This window comes from Amia ocellicauda, chromosome 13, assembly GCF_036373705.1.
Source record: "Amia ocellicauda isolate fAmiCal2 chromosome 13, fAmiCal2.hap1, whole genome shotgun sequence".
NCBI lineage: Eukaryota > Metazoa > Chordata > Actinopteri > Amiiformes > Amiidae > Amia > Amia ocellicauda.
In genome coordinates, this window is record NC_089862.1 from 6,620,512 (window position 1) to 6,643,210 (window position 22,699).

A 22,699-nucleotide genomic window follows, 5' to 3' on the forward strand; every position below is an offset into this window, starting at 1 on the left:
GCATTTGACACCGTTGATCACTCCATCCTCCTCTCCTACCTCGCTGACCTTGGGATCTCTGGGACTGCTCTCACCTGGTTCTCCTCCTACCTCAGTGACCGGTCCTACCAAGTGACATGGCGAGGCTCCTCATCCACCCCCCAACCTCTCCTCACAGGCGTTCCCCAAGGCTCCGTCCTGGGCCCGCTCCTGTTCTCTCTCTACACTCACTCCCTGGGCCCCCTCATCGCTTCCCATGGTTTCTCCTACCACGTCTACGCTGATGATGCCCAGATCTTCCTGTCTTTTCCCTCTTCTGACCCTCTCATCCCCTCTCGCATCTCTTCCTGCTTGTCTGCTATCTCCGCCTGGATGCACTCGCACCACCTCAAGCTCAACCTCTCCAAATCAGATCTCCTCTTTTTCCCCCACTCTTCCTCACCTTCTGCTGACCTCCCCATCTTGATCCCCTTGGAATCCACCACACTCTCTCCTTCTTCTTCCGCTAAAAATCTAGGAGTCACCCTCGATCCTGCGCTCTCCTACTCCCAGCACATCGCCACGCTGACACGCACCTGCAGATTCTTCCTGAGCAACATACGCCGGATCCATCCCTTCTTCACCGACTACTCAACTCAGCTACTCGTCCAGTCACTGGTCCTTTCCCGCCTGGACTACTGCAACTCCCTCCTGGCCGGCCTGCCTGCATCCACTACCTGCTGGCCGCTCCAACTCATCCAGAACTCTGCGGCTCATCTGGTATTCTCTCTGCCACAATTCGCACACGCTACTCCACTGCTCCACTCCCTCCACTGGCTCCCGATACCGGCACGCATTCAGTTCAAGACTTTGACCCTCATCCACCGCTGTCTCGACCACACTGCACCAAGCTACCTTCAGTCCCTCGTCTCTCCATACATCCCCTCCAGACCACTGCGCTCCTCCAGTGCCAGAAGACTAACTCTGCCTCCTCTCCACTCTCCTTCCTCCAGAGCCGCTCCTTCTCATCCCTGGCCCATAAGTGGTGGAACGACCTGCCCACCGAAGTCAAAACAGCAGAGTCCCTGACCTCATTCCGACGTTTACTCAAGACGCATCTCTTCCAACAGCACTTGTAATATTAGTCCTCAATTCCTGCTAGATAGCACTTCAGCTTATTATGCTCCTCGCGTTCTTGATTGTTTTCCTCCTTGCTCCCTTTCCCGTAGCCCTCGTCTGTAACCCTACATCTTGACAGCACTTAGCTTTCACCGTCCAGGATGTAGGAAGTCTCTTACTGTACTTGTGTAAATTGTAAATTGGAATTTGTAAAATGTATTTTGAATTGCTATGTTTTAGCTAAGCTGAATTTGTAATGATTGATGCCTTGTACTTCTCTGTATTTTTGCACTTTGTTTGCACTTGTTGTAAGTCGCCCTGGATAAGGACGTCTGCCAAGAAATAATAATAATAATAATAATAATAATAATAATAATAATAATAATAATAATAATAATAATAATGTATTATTTCTTTCATGACCTTCCAGTTTCAATGGGCAGTTTGTTTGATCATCTGCATTGTTATATTAGGGTAGAATTTGGGAGAAGAAAAGCCAGGGCAGGCTTTTCTGTGCTTATAAAACACAGGTTAGTAATCAGTGTCTTCCACTGACCTCACAGTTCTATTATTGGAACTGGCAAGTAATATCTGCTAACTTCTCCTCGTCCTACCCAACAGTTAACACTACCTTGCATGATCTTCCTCATATTACCATTAATAAGACTATACTAATGCTGCTAATATATACTTACTGCTGAAAATGTATATATTTCTGCTTCCATTATTGTTACAGGTTTCCTTTGTTATACACATTATCTGTACGATAGTATTTGGACTTCTGCAAATACCCACAAAGCTGGAAAAAGGGTTTTTAGTTAACTGCAGGGTTCTTAAAAGGTCAAATAAAGTTCAGCTCTGCTTTATCTATAGTAAAAGCAGCACTGTGCACAGACACATGTGGAGAGAGGCTGTGAATGTGTCCCAAGTACATTTCATGCTCTCCTTAACAGCCAAGTTCATGTGAGTTATATTCTGTTGGCAATGGCAGCGGGCAATCAGCACTCACACTGTGAAGTAGAGAACTTGGATGTATTTAAACTAGCACCCAGTCAAAGAGTGGGCTTATCCTTCTATCTATACAAGGGGTGGAAAATCAATATCTGGCATGCGTGACACCCAGGGCAAACCTACCGGATAGTGCTTGTGTGCTTGTGTCTGTTCCATTTTATACCTGGTGTTGTGTTGCTCACTTTCAATATCTATGTCAAGGCTGCTCTTGGTAATACAACAGGCATCTGTAGCTCAGTGGGGGTTACCGACTGTGGCCAGAACACAAGATGAGTGCAAAAGCAAACAGACGCCAAACCTAGGATTATCCATCCACTTACTGTGGCCAAAATTCATGGTGATTTATTATGGTACAGCATTTGTTCTCTTCTATACTACTATATAGGTGTAGTAGTATAGTGGAGAGTCAGGACTGAAAACAAGCAGGTGAACATTGATGTTGGCAGAGAAAAGAAAAACCCTGTAAACATGGAAAACAAGGGGTACATATATGGTCTCTTTATGAATTATTATTAACGATTTTTTTTTTTTTAGCCGAAAGTCTTCTTCCCTTTTAGGAATTCTTAACTTTGGCTCCTCAATTATAATCTGTTCAAATGGAACAGTGTGTTCATATTGCTCAAGGCTTTAAAACAAATTCCCTAACTTCATGCTAGCCCTGACAGTCTTTACCTTTTCATGGAATTGAAACCATTTGGGCCAAGCTGACAGGGGGAAAACTTTAAATACCTTCTCAATGTTCAGGACAGATTGTACATCACTGTGAACATTAATGCCACATCTCAAGGCTTAAACTGAGTTTAGGGAGGCACCAATCATTCTCTGTGATCATGAAAAGTTAAACTATGAGACACATGGAGGAAAAAAGTATGAATAAGCTTCCCTCCAAGCTGTTTTTTTTGTTAGTTTTAAATATATTTTACTGTGGTCCAAAATACAGCTTCTGTGTTCCCTATGGATCTGATTTGTTACAGTGACAGCCACATTTATTTACAGAATTACATTATTTAAAGATAGGATTATCTGCTGGAAGACATCAATATGTAAATATGAATTGGTTCAGAGCAGGTCCCCTTCCATTACAAAAATATTAAGAGTTGGCCTAGCTGTCAAAACATCTGGATATTATTCATACAGGACAGACTAAACAGAGCTGGGTTTTGTGGGAGGTCTGTCTTTTATCTGTAAAGATTCTTTATTAGTTTAATAAGCAACCAAACGTGTGTCTTTCTTTCAAATTTATATCCTGTAGAGAATGACTCAGTTCTGTCGGAGTCTCCTCTGTCACAGCTTTTGATCACAATTGCTAAATTTCCTGCATTATCTACAAAGAGAATGCCAGCTTTATTCTAAAATTCTGACATTAAACTGGAATGTCTAATAAGTCTGTGTGAATATTTAAACTTTTGAATTGATTAAGTCTGCTTAAACCACTGATAATTTCTTGCATCATTTCAGAGCGACTCAAGTGAAATCTTAAACCCAGATCAATCATAAATAAATAATGCAGAGTAATTCCTCATTTGTCCCATAGACTCACCTAGCAGTGAGAGAGGGGGAGGAGGCGACGTGAGAGAATATGCAGATCATGGCCATTTTGCACAGGTCCGCAGCCGAGCCTGGAGACAGTGAAATGTGTACAAGGGAAACTGTTTAGGGACTGTAGTATACCAGGTCAAAACCACAGGAAAACAGGAGAATTACTATGCAAATTATGTGTTAATCTTTCATAAAACGGGAAGAGAGCTGCTACTGCAAAACTAAGCTAACAATCTTCAGGACAGACAATCCAGCTGACAATCTGACAACACAATGTGCCGGCACTGAAACAACGAATTAATAATTTCCTCTGTCGACGAATCTTCTAATATTGATTGAAAATGTTATGCTTTTGAAAGGGGACACTAGGGAGGAAATTGGCAGCCTTATGTGAAAATCAAGTTCTACACATCTATACATCAAAAAGAAAAGGTATGTTAACCATAGGGAAGGACAGGGGCATCTGCTGATGCTGCACAGCCGATCAGAGTGTAAACCTCCCTGTGCTGCAGTTAAAAGGAATAGAGGTGGAGTATTGCATTGCCTGCTGATAACGAGAGACCCAGATAGACTCAGTCAGGGAAATAAAGAGGCAGTTGGAGCCGGCTGATTCAGCTCATTTTTCACCTCTGACACATGGCAAGGCAGCCCTCAGTCTGCAGCAGCTTCTTTCAAGGCAATAGAGTTTCTGGCCAGGCAGGCAAGCAAGCAACCGGTGTAACTTTTTATCCAATTCAATTCCGTTTTTTAAAATACATTTTCTAGTAATTATATAAATTCCATTGTGGGATTCCAGGGGAAAAACTGGTGCGATCTTCTGTTCTTCTGGCCCTACAGTGCAGTCTTCTGTCACTGTTACAGACAGTACTAACCCTGTTTTAACAAACAAGGTTCCATATAGAAATGGGAAAAGTGGCAGACTGGGAAGAGAGAGGTCTATGGCGAGACCCTGGGATGAAATGATGAGAGAAACACAAAGAAACTCTACAGCTCTGAGTCTGGCGGCAAAGCAATATGTGAAGGAATACACAGGGGGTCGTTTTTCAAGATTGTACCAAGCACATTAAAAGTAATTAGCTTGCAGTACTGAGAAGCACCTGCCCTGCACCCTGCCCACTGGCGATACAGAGGTCAAAATGTATAAATGGAGAGGGGTGTATTCACACAGTAGCAGCCTGTATAGCATGTTCATGGGATTCCAAAAACGTTTAATAATATATCAAACAAAAAAGGAACTATAGGAGTATAATCAATAATACTGAGCACTTCAGGGGATACAGATGCCTTAGAAATCTGCTTATTCTTGAGAGCAAAGAGCTTCTGACTGGAAGAGAAAAAAGACACTTCCCCATACTTCTTTATTGGATTGATGCAGGCTTCAATATTACATCAAGGAGCTGCCACAGTGGTTTGAACCAGGCCAGAACTCCAAAACAGAAAAAGAAAAAGACTGAGCGCTTGATTCAAGTTAGAGACTTTAAAGCAGTCACAGAAATCCCACTGGGAGAAGGTGCATTTACTGCAGGGACAGTCCAAAACAGAGGTTGTGTGCCGAGTGCCTTTCATCAAGTGTGGGAAAAATCACCAAAGCTAATTCTAGGTTGCACGAGGCTAACTCTTGTTATGGGATGGCTGAATTAGGGATAATGTGAAAACTAAGAATGGTGTAAGTGTGGCATTTGGGTGGCAGTAGAAGATTGCGTTGTCTAGTTCCTCAAGGTGTCAGCACCAGCACTGCAGTACCTTGAACCACAAAGTTAACAGCCTGCCTCTCTGCCTGGTTCCGGAGGACCCAGTCCAGTGATTGGATGTGGGGAAGAGTACGTCGGCGACCCATGATGGACTTGACATAACCTAAACACAGAGATAACAGGAAGAAAGCGTGGAGACGTAAGGAAAACATTAAGGAAGGGCGCATCATTAGAAAGGCCATACATGAACACAAACAAACTGTGAGAGAGTGTTAGTAAAGCACAGATCTGTAGCATTAAAAACAAAAACAAAACACTTCTCAGTACAGATGGATGTCACAAGCCTGCTGATGAGCAAGACGCATACAGATTCTCAGGTGTCACAGAAGCATATGATTAAAAAAAATAATAATAATAATTCTGGACGAGCGCATTGGCATTGGCATTAGCTTGCTTGTTTCCAAATAGAGAAACAACACCCACTCACAATACCACGTGCTCCATCATTTAGCTTTTAAACACAGAAAGCACTTCAGTCTCCTGGCATTGCAAAGAGAAAGGTGGCAAAAGTAAATATATACTCCTTTCAATTCCCGTCTGTGGAGATTGCTATACATCTGTGCAACATGGAGACTGAAGCAAGGAACAAACACAGGCATGCATCAGTGTAAAATGATCACTCAAGTGCTTTTCATTCAGGTCTGGTGAATAACACTATGTAGAATTGAGAAGGACAGCTTAGCTTCAATTTAATCATCAGTGTTTCTTGCTTCAGATGAGCTGAGGTGGTTGGCATTGTAGATTTGTGTTTTATCATCACTGGGCCTCGGTAAACTCAGGCATAGTTTTCCCATCTTTTCCCCTCCATCAGTAGTTATCTTGTTCAGTCTGTGCATAGCAACAACACCATCTCTGCAGCATTAAGCAGCAGCAAATTGAGAATGGCTGGAAACTCCTGATAAGGCCAGCGCTAGAGACAGTGGCCAAGTGTCAGCAATTGTGCAAAATTCACATTGGCATTGCTATCAACTTGTATTATATATATATAAAAAAGGTTCATTTTACTTTTCCTGAATTAAAAAAAATCATGGTAGCCATAAGCTTTGGAGTATGTAATGTGAAATTACAGAGGACAAAGATTTTTGTTCCTGGCCGTGCAAATGGCTGGCTTATGAAAGAGTGAGGCTGTTTTCTTCTAGGGAACTTGGGCAGAGGCAAAAGGGCATCAGAGTCTCAATGGATTTTTTCCCTTTATCATGTTAAAAATGAACAGCTGATTTCATATACCTGTAGTAACTCTTTAACCATTTTAATACTCATTTATTAAAAAAATTATTTAACCTTATTTCTTATACTCCATTGAAGATATCCTAATCATACCTACTGTAGAATAAATACTTTAATACAAAATTAGTTATTATTAGAGCATACCTGGCAGTAGAAACACAAAGGACAGGCAGTAAAGGAATGGAGCACATGCCTCATTACCATCACTTCCTAACCGGCACACACTGTACCACTTTAAACAGACAAACAAACACAAAGTTCCACCAAATGGCTGTACAGTGCATTTTCAAATAGTTGGGCGGGGGGGGGAGCACGAAGCTCTAAAACAGTGCATTCCAGGCGTTCACAATGGGACATGGCTTTACACCTAAATCCCCTTTTAAAAGCAGAGTCAGCCAGCATAAAGTTATCAAGTGACCTTGGGCCATATGTATATCTATACTCTTCCGGGGGGAAAATAATTGCATAGAAATCCTGGAATGAAAGCCATGGCTCTTTTCTAAAGCATTCGGAACTCAAGGAATGCTCTCATTTATTCTCTGTCAAACAGCTGAACTGAGCAATGCACAGTGCTGTGTTGTTATGCAAAGTGGCATGTTTAAACTAGGTACACGTGTGCAGCAACATGCATTGACGCACATACAAGCACCAGTGGAAGCTTTCAAGGCTCATGTTTGTGTTGCACTTTTTATGTCAGCGTTAAGTAGCTGGTTTCGAGGTTGCACACTGGGGAAGGATCAAGGACAAAAAGATTCAGAGTGTGCGTCCCCAGCAGTTTTCATAACTCGCACATATCAATTAGAGTACTAGTAGTGCAGATAAACACAAGTTCAGTTCAACAACAGGAGCTCAAGCTATTTTGGGAATAATACATACATGCCGGGTTCCCATGGAAATCAGATTTTTTTTCCCACATGACTTTTCCAAGATCATTTTTGGATTTCCCACGACTAAATTATGTATTTGTTTACACAATCAGCTTTTGTCCTAACGGCCTCCTCCTCCCCTTACAGCTATCCAATCCTCCCACTTAAATAAAACATGCTACCATCAACTAATAAAGACTACACAAAGATGTAAATGCAAAATTAAACCTAGTACTATCTGATCAATGTATATGTAGTATACATGTTAATTACAGTAGAAACTATACAAAACAACATTAACAGTATGTAATTTAATTTTAGCAGTAGTTCTGAATTGCCTTGAATATAAACTACTATAAATCAGCTAAATTAATAAAAACATACATTCAAACATTACAATATATACAAATAGTCAGTTCAGTAGGGGCCTACAGTAATCCTTTCCCGTATGCTGCTTTTAGACGACTGCTTTGTTATAAACTTGAAAGCTTTTGATTATTTTTTCTTTCTTTCAGAAAAAATTATAAATAATTATTTTCACCAATAAATAATAATAATAAAAATAAATAATTACTGATAAGAAACTGAAAATAATATTAAATGTGTTTTAAAATGGGTATAAATCAGTAAAATCCAAACTCCTCAAGGGTTACATAAATACATTTTATTTGTGCATTGGAGCTGTGGTAAGTGTGCGGGTATTTCTTTTTTGCTTTATATGGATTTTTTTGTACCTTGCACCAACTAAGTAAGTTGGATGTGTGTGTGATTAACTTTTACTATTAGCTTTATTTCACATAAAAGGGCGATCATCATTCTGGCAAGATCCTGACCAATTTAGTCACGATCGCGTACATGGATTTACGTCATTCTGCTCAGAATCTACACAAATACTGTGAATTTACTGGCTGAATGGTCAGTTTCTGTTTAGAATAATGTAAATTTGTAGTACAAGAACACAACCAATGATCCTGAGAATTTGCGCAGAATAAGGAAAGTCTGTGTGTTGTGAATGCACCAAGCTTCTTTGTGTTGCAATATGGTTATAGGAGTTGTGCTTAACATTAATATGCGTTTAACACAAACTCTCCCAAGACTTGGAAATCCCTGTGTACATAATATCAGCACAGACCACTGTGTGCCTTGACGTTCATAATAACCACATGTATTACAGAGTACATATTAAAAGGAAAATTTAAACAGGATTTATTACAATTTTATTCAACCATGAAACTGTTACTTTGTATCAGAGTATACATTATATCCCATGTATATTGTAAATGGGTTTGACTGTGTATATGTGTAGCGATTTCCCATGACTTAAAATGTTTTGGTCATTTTCCATGACTTTTCCATGACTTTCCATGACCTTTTTTATCCCCCCCATGACTTCCCTCCCCATGAAGGAACCCTGTACATGGGTATACCCCCCCCTGTTTGGTGCCAGAACATGAGCTGGTCACTTGAATTACTTTATAATAAATCCCTGATCATTAACTGATACAGATTTATCAACTCAAATGGTGTATTAGGTATGCTATATCAGATAACTAACTGTGACACGTTATAAAGCAAAGAACCACCCCCAACTGGTAATGTGGGTGCAGATGCTGACAATCTGAGTCATAGACAAAAAACAACAGAACATCACGATAGTTACAATACATTGAATCTAACCTAGTAACCTATCTAACCATGTCCAAAAACAAAAACAAAAACCTATAGCGATTCAGCTTGTCAGTTAAAATGTTGATGTATAGTAATTACAGACCTATTTGTTAACACATGAACAATATAGACCATATACAAATTCCCACATTGGTCAATAATTACATTCAAGGGGCTTATGCTTCGGGGTTTGAAACATTTCTAATTAAAATCTCTATCTATTTATATACAGTCACCTTATTATTGGCACCCTTGATAAAAATGAACAAACAAGGCTGTGTAAAACAACACAGGTAATAAGCTATACTTTATGCTCAAAGATATGGGAAAAATATATTTTTTTACTAATACAATTGCTCAGAGAAAATTATTTTGAACAAGTAATAAATATTTACTCAAAAATATATGTGTCATATTAAATTGGCACCCCTAAAGAGTCTTATGAATAAAATAAAATTAAGGCTGCATTAATAATTTACTTCTGTTTAAGTACATCTCAGTCTTAAGAAACTGTATTTGTTCCTTCCATGGCTTCCTGTTTCAATGGGGTATGAAAACGATGTAACACGAATGTAAAATCCATTTGTTATCCATCACCATAGGGAAAGGCGAAGAACTCATAAATGAAAAGATACAAATGGTTGTTGACCTTCATAAATCAGACAACTGGATACAAACAAATTGATATAAAAGAAATATACCTTTTACCACTATTAGGGCAATGATTACGTTACAAGACAGTGGAACAGTGGTAAACATGCCAGGTAGAGGAAGCAAGTCCATCTTGCACCCATGCACAGTGAAGAAGATGGTTCAGGAGACAAAGAAGAATCCAAGGGCCACAGTTGGAAAATTACAGAACTTGGTTTCTTCTTGGGGTGACCAAGTCTTCATAGCTACAATTTAGAAGGATTGCCATAAAAAAGCCTTTATGGAAAGCAACCAACAAATACAAATGCAAGGAAATTGCTAAACGGCATTGGCACGGATTGGAACTGGGTGCTATGGTCACATGAGACAAAAATAGAGCTCTTTGGCCACACACGCCAGAGTGGGTTTGGCATTAAAAGAAGGATGTGTATGCAGAAAATAACCTTGTACCTTTTGTAAAATGTGGTAGTGGATTTTTGATGTTATGCGTCTGTTTTGCTTCCACTGGTCCTGGGGCCCTTGTTGAGGTCAATGGCATCATGAACTCTAACAAGTACCAGGATATTTTAGCCAAAAACCTGGAAACTTCTTCCAGGAGGTTGAAACTTAGCAAGTGGATCTTCCAGCAAACACAATGACCCCAAGCACACATCACAATCCACAAAGACTGGTTAATTGACCACAAAAAATCTGTGGTTTTAATTCTATTATTTTTAATCAAGCATCTGGAAAGATTCTGTATCCCTTTCAATGTGTTCTCCAACCTCATAAGAAAATTATAGGCTCAGTGCTGTAATCCTTGCAAGGGGAGGGAGCACAAAGTACTGAAAACAAGGGTGACAATAATTGTGACATAAATGGGAAATAAATGTATAATTTGAGAAAATTGTAATTTTGGTTGATTCTCTTGAATCAGTCATACAATATATTCCACATTACCTGTGCTATTTTAAACAGCCTTTTTCGCTCATCAAGGGTGCCAATAATTTTGGAGGTGATAGATAGATATGGAAAACACCTCCATTCCTAGACTTTCATTTCAGTATTGTTGTTAAGGGATATAAACACCTCTTGGGCTCAGCAGCTGCATTTAAAAACTAAATCACCACTGTGATGGAAGATGAGAACTCACAACTCACATGAAACCCAAGTCACACTAATGCCTGATAAAAGCTCCTAAAGGTCTTGAAAAATAACTTTAGAGTATTATAATTTTTTTAAACATCTCCCTTTCGCACACTCTCTGAAGAAGCATTGGATGTAAGTTTTATTATGTTTTCTTTTAGACAAGAATTTTATTCTGGCAGTCTACTTCAATTTAAATTAAAATCACCAGCAAGCTGCGATAAATAAAGGCTGATGTTTGCCCAGTCTCTGACAGGGTGAAATAAACTGTCTATCGATTTGTGAACCATGGTCCTGGTATCTAGCTATAAATCTGTTGTCAACAATGGCCAAATATTGTGCTCTTCAGATATAAAGTTTTACAAACCTGTGGCTGAATAGCAACTATCTGATTGTGCACTTAGTGTAAAATTTGTGTGGACTGTATGAGAGCCTTCAGTCCTAGCACATTTGGTTCTGCTATAAGTCCTTTAATGCCAAAAGCAAGCACATTTTAGCCAATTGGATTTACATAAATGTTTTCCCTGATTAACACAGAGCCAGTGGTGGGCCATGGTCAGTGTCCCCTGTCCTTCTGATCCAGTGTGTACATGCATTCTTTTTAAACAGTTTCAATTAAGGAGGCTTCACTTAATCACAGTGCTGCTTTAATGGCACCTCCTCGATTGCTTCACAACATTGTTTGCGTATTGAGCTGGTGCTCAATAAACATTATTTCACAACTACATTTAAGTGGTCCCTAATCTATGTCACCAATTCAGCTGAACTGCTGCCTGAGTCAAATGAAACTAATTTTTTTATAAATGACAGGGTTTCTTCTGGTTACAATTAAAGTCGATATCTGAAACATTAGCAAGGATATCAAGTCAATTATTAACTAAAGTACCGATTAGATTAATTTTGTGATGCTCTTGAAAATGTAATTGCTTGCAACTGGTGACAAGTAGGACTTTAACATTATTGGTTTGTATGAACACTTTTATCATTTACATATCGTGGAACAGGTGCAATGTGTGTGCAAATTGTGCTGTACTCTTATTTTGGTGAGGGCAGACATCCAAGATGTTGAAAGCAGATGATTGCTGGTAAGGGAATGTGACTATTTATAGAGCTTGACTGAAATACAATGGTAAACGTAAGGAATCTATATATACCCAGATATCAGCAAATACTGATCTGGACGGGCTGTGCAAAGGCTGCTTACTGTACTAATGTTTGGATCTGGAAATGAGCAGCTTCAGTGTCTTTCTAAATGCCCAGACACTCATACAAGCACAGGGCTGTGAAAGGTGACTTGCTGTGGTCCCTTGTTACAATGTCTTTATCAGTGTTAGATCTCAGCAGGAGCAGTGAGTCGAGGCTGGACTGACCCTGCTGGGGCACTGTGAGCTGTTCAGAGACCACTTTTATGTCTTATGGCAACCTATAACAAATAAATAAACAAAAATTATGACTCAGCTCAAACTGCCACTTGCTTTTATATCCTGTGTAGCATTATTTCCATTTAATGTTCGTCAAGCTCGGATCCAGAATTTGAAAAACAGAGCAGACAATAAGTGATATACAGAGAAAGGAGGAAAAGGAGATGTATGTAACAGTAAATATCCACATATTTGTTTTGAATATTTAAGAACTCACTGAAGATGGGGCATTGTAAAGGGGTTACCGTGTTTTTGGCACTGCTGGATGGTTTTCTGGGTAAATGTCCGCACTTCTTTGTATTTCTGTAGAAAGCTTTCCACAAACTGGCTGGCCTGCTCTGCTGTGAGTCCTAGGATCTCAGAAAGGCGTTCTTTGCCTGAATAAAATACAAAAGCACACATCTAAATGTACCAGCATTGTGCACACTGGGAAATAACTTTATTTTCACATGTGCTGTGTTGGTGAAGCAGGCAGTGTGGATTCCACAGAAAAGGTAGTTAATGTCAAGTAGTACAGTGCTCCTTCTTGGTAAAGAATAATTGCCCTGGCCAGACTTGAGTCGCAGCTTAATTCCAATCCACCCACCCAGCCGTCTCCAAAGCAGCCCTGTGGGGTGGATTGGACGAGACCCCACAAAGCTGCGTAAAGGAGAAAATATTCTGAAGACAGGACTGCATGGACAATGTATGACTGCACGCATCACTTATGCTGTTTGTGACAGCTGCCAAAGGTGGACATACTCTTTGCTCTTAAACCCTCATGCAACCATTTACTGTTCTATTACATTTAAATGGGATGATATTTTTGTGCTTAAAGTGGTTAAAAATCGGAATGAGGTATCACAGTCTTTTCATAAAGTTTTGTAAATGAGCTCCCGGGCAGGGATGTAATGTATAGAATTACTGTCTACTAAGAAAAAAAAAGGAAATTAAAGCCTCTGAAGGTTACCTGAACACAGCAGACAAGGTTACCACAAAATATAGACAGCAACAACTAGAATCAGATCTGGAGTTCAGAGAGATTGCATCACCAGAAAAACACCAGCAGTTTAATTATTTCAGAAGATATACATTGTATTTACATGTTCGATTGTAATGCAGATTTCCACCCTCCTCCCCTAGCCGTATAATAAAGGCAGAACACAGTTTGGAATGGGGGGGGGGCATGTAGTTATGTTTATTGATTCTGGAAGATCACTTTTCAGCTTGGAGCATGAAAAATGGAAATGCTTAGTTCCAAAACGCTGAGTTCCATCTCAATGTCATTTTGCCTCATGATAAGGCATAAATATGATGTACAAACATAGTAAAAAAAAATAGGCTTCCCAGAACAACAATGTATTATCCTAATGGAGGAAGATCAATAATTTTTCTGAATAATCCCAAAACAAAACTAATGAATGGCACAAGGCTGAGGTTTAACATTGGGAATAGCACTGCAACAAAAGCCATTAAATAAAACAAAGGCTATGAGTTTTCTGAATTATTTCTCTGCCATAAACACGGAGTCAGACTGTTTCCACACCTTAAGGGCATATCATGGCTCTGCCAGTCGAAACCATGTTGACTGCAGGGAGCTCTTCAGTGCTGTACTGGGTCAGACAAACTGTATCTATTGCACAGCCCTTTATGCTGATGTCATGTGACAGGATGGGCTGGGACGCAGTAGGGACAGAGAACAGAAATGGCTCATTGCAGGCTGCTGCTGAGGCCACCAGGACAATGAGTCTGAGCCACTGGAGACAGTGAAATAAGAAATAACACAGAGAGGAGGCTGATGGTAGGGAGCAGAGTAAACCAAACTATTGGAAGATGCACTGAGTCACTGAGTCTGGGGTCCTCTATGATCCTCTGTTCCCTGTTTCTCTGCAGTATTTTACTAAACAAACATCTTATTGATTCATCATTATGTCCTGTGTATTCTGCACAAAGCAAACCCACAAATCACAGGAGTAAAATTAAAATCAAAAATGATCAAAACAGACACCTAACAATACACACACAGTGCATTATAGTTATTTTTAGTACTTATTGGAAAGGAATTTGTAGCTTGTCATCCACTTTAATGGAAGATAGAGCAAACCCCTCTCCTCTAAGGACTCCCATGCTCCCAAGATCTTGCTGGCCTTGCCTGTGTCAGTCCCATTTACATCCTCAGCGATGATGGGGTTGAGAAGGCTAGTCGTTTTGCCCACTCAGCCATAACAGAAGATGGTGCTGCATTTCTGTCCCTGCTTGTTCAAATGTTTTCCAGTCTGCTGGCTTTCTCAGTGTCTTACAACAGCCCCACGACCTGCAGCCTGGCTGTCTTCGGCAGAGATGTAATGCCCCAGTCCTGTCTTTTGAATGCTAATGGGAATATGTCACCACATTCCTGCTGTCTGAAGTCACTCGCAAAGACAACGGCAACTGTTTCCCCTTTCCCCTATTCACCCCCATTTACTTATTTGCTCTCACACTTCTCCCTGACTCTTTTGTTTCCCTCTGCTCAATTGGGCAGTTCTCTGCTCTTTATTTACTATCTTTGACCCACTTGAGTCAGTTGCCATGGCAAACACCACTGTGAGCCCATCTCCTTTAATTGTCTTTGCAGTGCTCTCTTTAATTGAGTATTCTGTAACCATAGAAATAGGCTCGCTAACCTGCGAGGATTCTTACCAAGGTTAACAAGCTTCTCCACTGGCTGCACTCACTCACTGCCTTCAACTCCAGGTTTTGTGTGTGCTTCCCACAAGGCAGGAAAAAGATCCAATGCAAATTTAATATGAGAATCAGCCTGCATGTACAGGCCTCAGTGATAATTGTCCCTCCCTCAATTTTCCCCTGTAAGATCAACTAGCTCTCAAGCTCTTATTGAGGTAATACAATATGCTGGTACTGCAATGTTGTGTTGTGATGCCAATGTTTCAGGCATCCGAACAGTGACCAGGAAGAGTTCTCAGACTTGCCCCAAAATACTTCCACAGGAGGTCCCAGCAAGGTACTCTTATATGAAACAAACATATTCATCAAAGGCCTTGCAATACACAGCCTAAATGTGGTTACAGGTTCACCTTTTGGTCTTTATAAAATTGATACACACACACACACACACACACACAGTTCTGTTACAAAGGGAAGACCACAACTGTACTGGGTTATCTTGAACAGAGCGAGTACAGAGTACAGTTATTATTAATTCAGTCTGGTTTGTAAATGCATGATCATTTTATGTGTGTCTTACTGCAGAAGGTGCTCAGTATATTTGTGTGCAACCAATCACTCAGTCATTTCTGTCTCATTACTAATTGGCTTACAAGCGGGGCTCATAAGCTCCACTGAAGCAATAAAGTAAATGCTATAGGTATGGTCTGAGGGATGTATTCAGGCAAGACTAGATGGAAGTGATATATATTCAGTTCAGTAACTGCATAGTGGGAAAACTGATTTATCTTCCTCTGAATCATTTCCTTCACATAGACCCAAATACCCTGAAATAGCAAAAAAAAAAAAAAAAAAAAATCACACCGTCGCTTACCTTTGTCCCAAAATTAAAATTTTCGGCAAAACCATGCATACTGGTAATATGGCTGATGCTGCTTATGAATTGAACTGCACTAGAAGAACTGTATTCTTCGACACGTTTTAATGCAAACCAGCAACCGAGGACTTAACTTGGTTCTAATGTGATGCATCAATATAGGTCAGTGTTTTTCAAACCGGTCCTGGAGTACCCCCTGCCCTGCTGGTTTTTGTTACAACTGAGGTCTTAATTGGTTAATTGAATCCTTAATTGACCTAACAAAGCAATATACAATTCAGTTAAGTAATTAAGACCTAGGTTGGAACAAAAACCAGCAGGGCAAGGGGTACTCCAGGACTGGTTTGAAAACCCATGATATAGGTAATTGAAATGGGGTACACTCAGTTACGAAAAGGTATGTGTGTACAAAATGAGGAGTGAAGTGTGTGTTTCACTGAGATTCACCTACATATACAGACGGGTCACAAATTAAAGGAAAAACCAACATAAAGTGTCTCAGTAAGGTGTTGGGCACCACGAGCCACCAGAACAGCTTCAATGCTCTTGGCACAGATTCTACGAGTCTCTGGACTCTACTGGAGGGATGAACACCATTCTTCCAAAAGATATTCCCTCATTTGGGGTTTTGATGATGGTGGTGGAGAGCACATTCGTCGGTCCAGAATCTCCCATAGGTGACTGCGAAGGCCATAGCATATGATTCACATCATTTTCATACTCATCAGACCATTCAGTGAGGTCATCCTGGAAGAGACCACTCCCATCAGGATATAAATGTTTCACCATAGGATAAAGTGATCACTCAGAATAACTTTGTCATGATTTGCAGTGACCCATCCCTCTAAGGGGACAACTGGACCCAAACCATGCCTGGAAAATGCCCCCCACAGCAAAACAGAGCCGCCAGACCCAGGGTCAAGCAGTCAAGCCTGTACCGTTCTCTTGGTGTCCCACACAAGCACTGTTAGGATATTAATTGCTTAATTGTATCATGCAGTACACCTGTTTGGAGGCATCTGCATTTGCTATGTTATGTTATGTATTTCACATACATTTAATTTGTATTTATTTGCCATATATTTAGAGAATATTTAGTTAATCTAATATAAAACAATGACAATGTATTCCATGTTTGCCTGATATATTTCCTACAATAGTTATAGTTTAAAATGTGAATGAAAGCTTCACTTCACTGTGTTTCACCGAGATTCACCTACACTTGCAGAATGCTGAGCAGCTTCCTGGAACAGCACAACATAGCAGCTCTATAATTACACAGACAGACATGCAGTGCTTCACAGCCAGAGCAAAGTCATCAGCAAATAAGCCCAAGTTTGCATTGGAACTGCTGTTTAAATTAAATTGCTATTCTTTATTCATTGTAACAGTCATGCGTTTCTTCTTGTACATTGCCTCTGCCAAACAATTAACTTTTCCGAGTTGACCATTCTACTTTTGATTACTTATTTATGCAAATAAATAATTCATACAGTTAATTTACTCAAAGGGGCCAGGAGTTAGAGTTAATGAGAACTTATCTTGAAGTGTAACTTCTTGTGAATGTGCAGATCTATTTCTCAGGTCAGTATGCAGGGAGGGCAGGGTCATCCTGAGGCAGCCAAGACTGAACTGTTAGCAGCCATGTCTAACTCACGTTGACCTCCATAATTAAAACGGGCCAGTTCTAAAATAGGAATTTGTTTCTTTATGCCTTTGCCAGTGATAGCATAATATGTTGGAATGAGTCAAGATACTTTATTGCTTGTAAAAAAGTGACAAATAGAAAAAAAGATCTAGTGCCAAGACAAAATGTGACAAAGAACCCCAAATGAGATCTGAAGTGCTAAGAAGGGAGAGAGAGAGACAGAGTAAAGCATTTATGAAGCAGAAAATGCATGACTAACTCATTTGGTATTTAAGGTCATAGTTCCAGAGACCCATTAAACGCAGCAGGCAGTGTGATGGCCTTGACCTTCATTTACAATTGTATCCATTTAGTAAATGGAAAAAAGGGCTACTGCAAGCAGCAATTAGTAAGCTTAAAAGGTCAAGACCAATTGCAGTAGAATTTGTTTAAAAGAACAAAAAGCCATAACAAGTGAAAACATTCTTTCTCAGGCTTTTTAAATGAGTTTCCCAAGAATGGAACATTTGGGAATGAAACAGTATCATTGTTTTATTATTATTTTAGTAAAGTACACTTAGAATCTCTAGTGGTTCTCCCCCTTTTCTCCCCAACTTGGAATCCTCATTTTCTCAGCGTGGCTCACAGTTTTCTCACAGTTACCTCTTCCATGCTTCTCTAGGAGAGATGTGATAAATCCTCAGAACCGTACGCTATCAAAGTCATCTCCAATATGTTGCACTTCATACCAAGAAAACCCACTGCCATTGAATGGAAGATTTGATGCAGATGTAACAATGAACATGGTTGCAGACCCTTGAGAAGCCACAGGAGTCGCTAGCGTGCAAAGAACTACTTCCATCCATCCTCCTCCTTCGTCCACACTCAGCTCCCTCTGGCAGTTTTTTTTATCTCCCCAAAAATATGAATGAAATGTGAAATTGTGGGTTTGTTATTTAGTGTAAACAGGAGTGATTACCACAAGCGGAACTACAACAGGAGGCAGTACCGCAGTGAGCTGCTGAGCTGGAAGCTGTCACCTATTGGAAGCTGATGGGAGGATCACTGCAGCAATACACGCAGTGCAGTGCAGTCATTGCAGTCCCTCCCACATTCTGCTTTACATTCTAAAGCTAATGCCCATGTGCTGCTTCCAAGATTAATACCTGGAATAAAGATTCCTCTGCAAGAAATTGGGAAATGTTCTGCTAATTCTACAATAGAAGCTAAAATAAAATAAAAACAAGGTTCATGAATCTTGAAGTTAATTTAAAGGGCTGGAACAGATCATTGGTTTAACCTCCCTGCTAACAGCAAATTGCAAGCCTGTCACTGTCTTCCAAAGGAAATCTGAAAATGAGAAGTGGGCTTGGAGTTGTTATGATTGGTGTGAATTTCGAAGTTTTGATTTGATGTGTACATTATGATGCCCTGATTATGGCGTGGATACACTAAAACATTGTCTTTCAGTCTATTCTTGTGGATCGTATACAATACTTTGTAACCGCAAGGTGTCGTTGAACTGGACATTTGTTTATAAATGAAAATGCATTGCCTGGCCCTTTGGGTAAGATGCACTATATAATATAGCATAGAGTCAGTATAATGGTGTGCAATCTGAGCAGAGTAACTACAGAAACATGAGACTACAAGGAGTCCCACCCACTCTGTTATTCACTGTAGGCCACACATTAATATATTTAAATTTGTGGATTACCACACAACCAGCTCCACATTTTTCACAGGCAGATGACATTGACTGACCACAAGATGTGACAAATAATACATTGAACCACACAAAACAATAATGATGAGCCATACAAATCAACCAAAGATGTATTCCCATTAAATTATGAGCTATACAGTGGCTGACAACTTTATTCATACCCTTGATAAATGGTAACAAAGATTTAACAGAAGCAATGCAAGTGTGCAATCACTTTTTTGTTCAAATAAATGAAAATATGTAACTTTTGAATACTAAAAATAATACACAGAGCAACATCCTATATTTTACAAATAATGCCATGTTTTTTTTTTTTTTTTTTTTTTTTTTTTTTTTTAAGAACAACACACAGAAACAATGACTGAGCCACTGTATGACTTTCAAAACTGGGTAATTTCCCTAACACTGTTGTGAATCACATGATACCCGTGTACAGTGATGCAGTTGGTCTTACCTGCACCGTACACTACAGAATACACAATGCGCTTTGCCTGCTCTCTGTCCTCCAGCTTCAGTTTGCCTTCTGGAATCCCTTTCCTGCAATCAGAGAAAAAGCAGGGCATTTATACTTTTTGGAGATTTAATATGACCCCCTGGAACAACCAATAATTGCTTTTATGCCAGTAATGCAGGGAAAAGTTTTACACAGACTGCTTTGAAAACAGATCTTTAAAGAGCAGCTCCCAATGCTTTTGTGCTTTACAAACCTCACGACTGCAAGGGTGTGCAGTGTGTTGTCAGGTAGATCAAATATAAATGTAAAACATCTAGGCCTAGAATGAACATATAGACTGGACATGTTTTTAAATTTGCACATTAAACAGTAATACATTAATTAATACATCCTTAAAGACAACAGTTGATGCTATCAGCACTTATCATCCTAAGTGAACAGTGCAGTTAATATATATTATTATTAACCAGGAAGAAGATATTATTGTTTACATACTTGTGTAGGAAAATAAATAAATGAATACATAATATTCTAAAATTGATGCTGCTTACCTTATGGTAACTGTTTACAATATTATTATTATTATTATTATTATTATTATTATTATTATTTATTTCAAAGTACTCAAATATTGAACTTGAAATAGCATTTAACAGTATGGTATTACTGCATCATGTTAATTTACTTCCTTATCGTTCACGCAGTGTATGACTTGCATGCCCTGAACTCACAGCACTGGCAGAAGGCTGTGGTCTGGTTGAGCTGAACTTACCCCAGTTCCCTCCGAGAATGAAATTCCATTAGTACATGTCAGACACTGACATGGACACTGACTTGACAGGGCAGTTTGCCTTTCAGTCTTTAATACATCGAATTTGAAGAACAAGCTAAGCATGCCAAATATTTTATGACTTCTCATATACTTTGTTATCCTCAAAACCCATGCCGACATACTAGGGTTAAAGCCCTCCTGCAGTCGATGCATCTCTGTTAAAAGAACAAAACTCACAAGGGGAGAGTGTTAATGTGTCCTGGCATTCTTGGGGTGACGTTTTATGTCTTTAAGGACAACAGTCTCCAGACACGACTTTGAAATGGGTATACTAGGTTAATAGATAACACACAGCACCCCAAGCTATACAGCTTTCATAGAAACAAATAAAAAAAAAAAACACCCGGCTGCACTGATGCTTTTGAGAAGGTTTCCTTTTCAACTTTTCAAATCTTGTCTCGGAGTGTCAGTGTAGAGTGTATTACTGAGTGGTCAGAGTGCCTTTGTGTTTCAGTTACAAACGTATCGGACAATATAGCTTGTTAAAATAACATCCACATCCCATCCCAAACATTTCCATTACATCCCAGAGATCTGCACGAAAACTACACTGTAATTATGTATTCACCAAAAACAGCCTTGGGGCCAGCTGAGGGAAACCTTTCCATTCTATTTTTCCGGTAGATTTCCTTTAATAGACCAATTCCAAATCTTGGTAGATGTGTTACTACTAGCTCTTGAAGGGATACACAGGGGTAATCTACACACAGTCCTACAAGGATCTAAATTTCATTCCAGCCCCACATTTACATTAAAATGATTTACTGCAACTGCCAAAATAACCATTTCCCCTCAGGTCTTAATCTGTTACTGATTAAAAGATGCCAATTCAGCTTACAGTACTTGGGCCCCTGTAGACTTGGGTGAGTCAACACTAATTTAAATACAGATACTCATGAGACAGGTTTACGTACATTTTGAAAGCATTGGGGCTTGCAACCTTCTGTCCTCATCAGAACAAAATGAAACAAAAAGCAGTGCAATAGTGTTTTCTTGTAGTAGTTTATTACTAGTATTATTAGTAGTATTGCTCAATTTCAGATGGACTTCCTGCCTCCACAATGAATTCTGAAGGCAATTGCAAGATCACAACTGGCTAGGATTATATGGACTGGAGTCTTGCTGTAGACATTACAAAAAAAAAGATGTAGTTTTTTGGCGTTCTAGTTTCTGGACAAAGACTTTTTGAACAATATTATTGTAAATATTGTGTACAATATTGTTGTAATGTTGCTGGTATTTGTAAACTTCATTCCAAGAATAAGCTGTGGCTGACACGAACTTGCTAGCAGTTATGCAAGAGAAGCCCCAGATGCGCAGGAGTTCACATGGCTGGTTCATCACGCTCGCAGAACTGCAGGCACCGCTGTGATGCCACTGCGAAGCGACACCCAGACACACAGACAGTCTGTGGCCAATGGGAAACTGTACCCTCACATCAGCATCAGACTGCCTCTGAGCACAGACGCTGCACTGCACCAGTGGAGGCTTTCGAGAGCTGTTGCTCTGAAGCCGTCCTGTTGCCTTACACAATGGGGTGAACCTGAGGATAGTGAGCCGTGCGCAGCGCCTGACATCACCCCTCCTGCCCTCCACTGCCAGCCTGGCATGCCCCGTCTGAACTCAACGTCACACTCAGCACATCATTGAGCAGACACACACACAGACACAGACAGACACACACAGTCCTGTATGGGCGGTAGAATATAACAAGTCAATTACTTGTTATACTTGTCCATTACTTATGCGTCTCTAGTGACTCAGCTGTCATACTACCATCATTAACTGGATTTCAAAGGATAAAACTACAAAGTAGATCCCCCAAAAAATGATTACAATTTTTCATCACTGATATCGTAAGTAGCTACAGTAAAAGCAGTGTATGACCTTAGCTCACAGGGAGGATCCATTCTTCACAGTTCACATGAGACAGGGGGAACCAGGCCAGGGCAGTGACTGAGACCCCTGACTTGGAGTTATGTCCTGACTGATGGAGACTACTGGGATTTGAAAAGCACAAAGCATGTGTCTGCAAAGTAATGGTGCTCTTTTAAATGTTTTATTTATTTTGTCTCAGGCAGTCCTGAGAGGAAACCCATTTTATCCAATAGCTTATCTTGCTCCCAGAGAGCACTATGGGAACTGGAATATAAATAAATGATTTTGAGTCACAGACCCAACCTGCTACATTAACATGATTCACC

General features: G+C 39.9%; 1 protein-coding gene across 1 annotated transcript in view; it reads right to left on the reverse strand.

The window, feature by feature from the left end:
- Positions 1–3,579: 3,579 nt before the first annotated feature.
- The window catches only part of poln (polymerase (DNA directed) nu), a 121,183-nt gene continuing 102,063 nt past the window's right edge, over positions 3,580–22,699 (reverse strand). Inside the window, 4 exon segments of the mRNA XM_066720952.1 lie at positions 3,580–3,707; positions 5,371–5,481; positions 12,582–12,713; positions 19,664–19,746. Of these exon segments, the coding sequence (XP_066577049.1) occupies positions 3,580–3,707; positions 5,371–5,481; positions 12,582–12,713; positions 19,664–19,746 (454 nt within the window).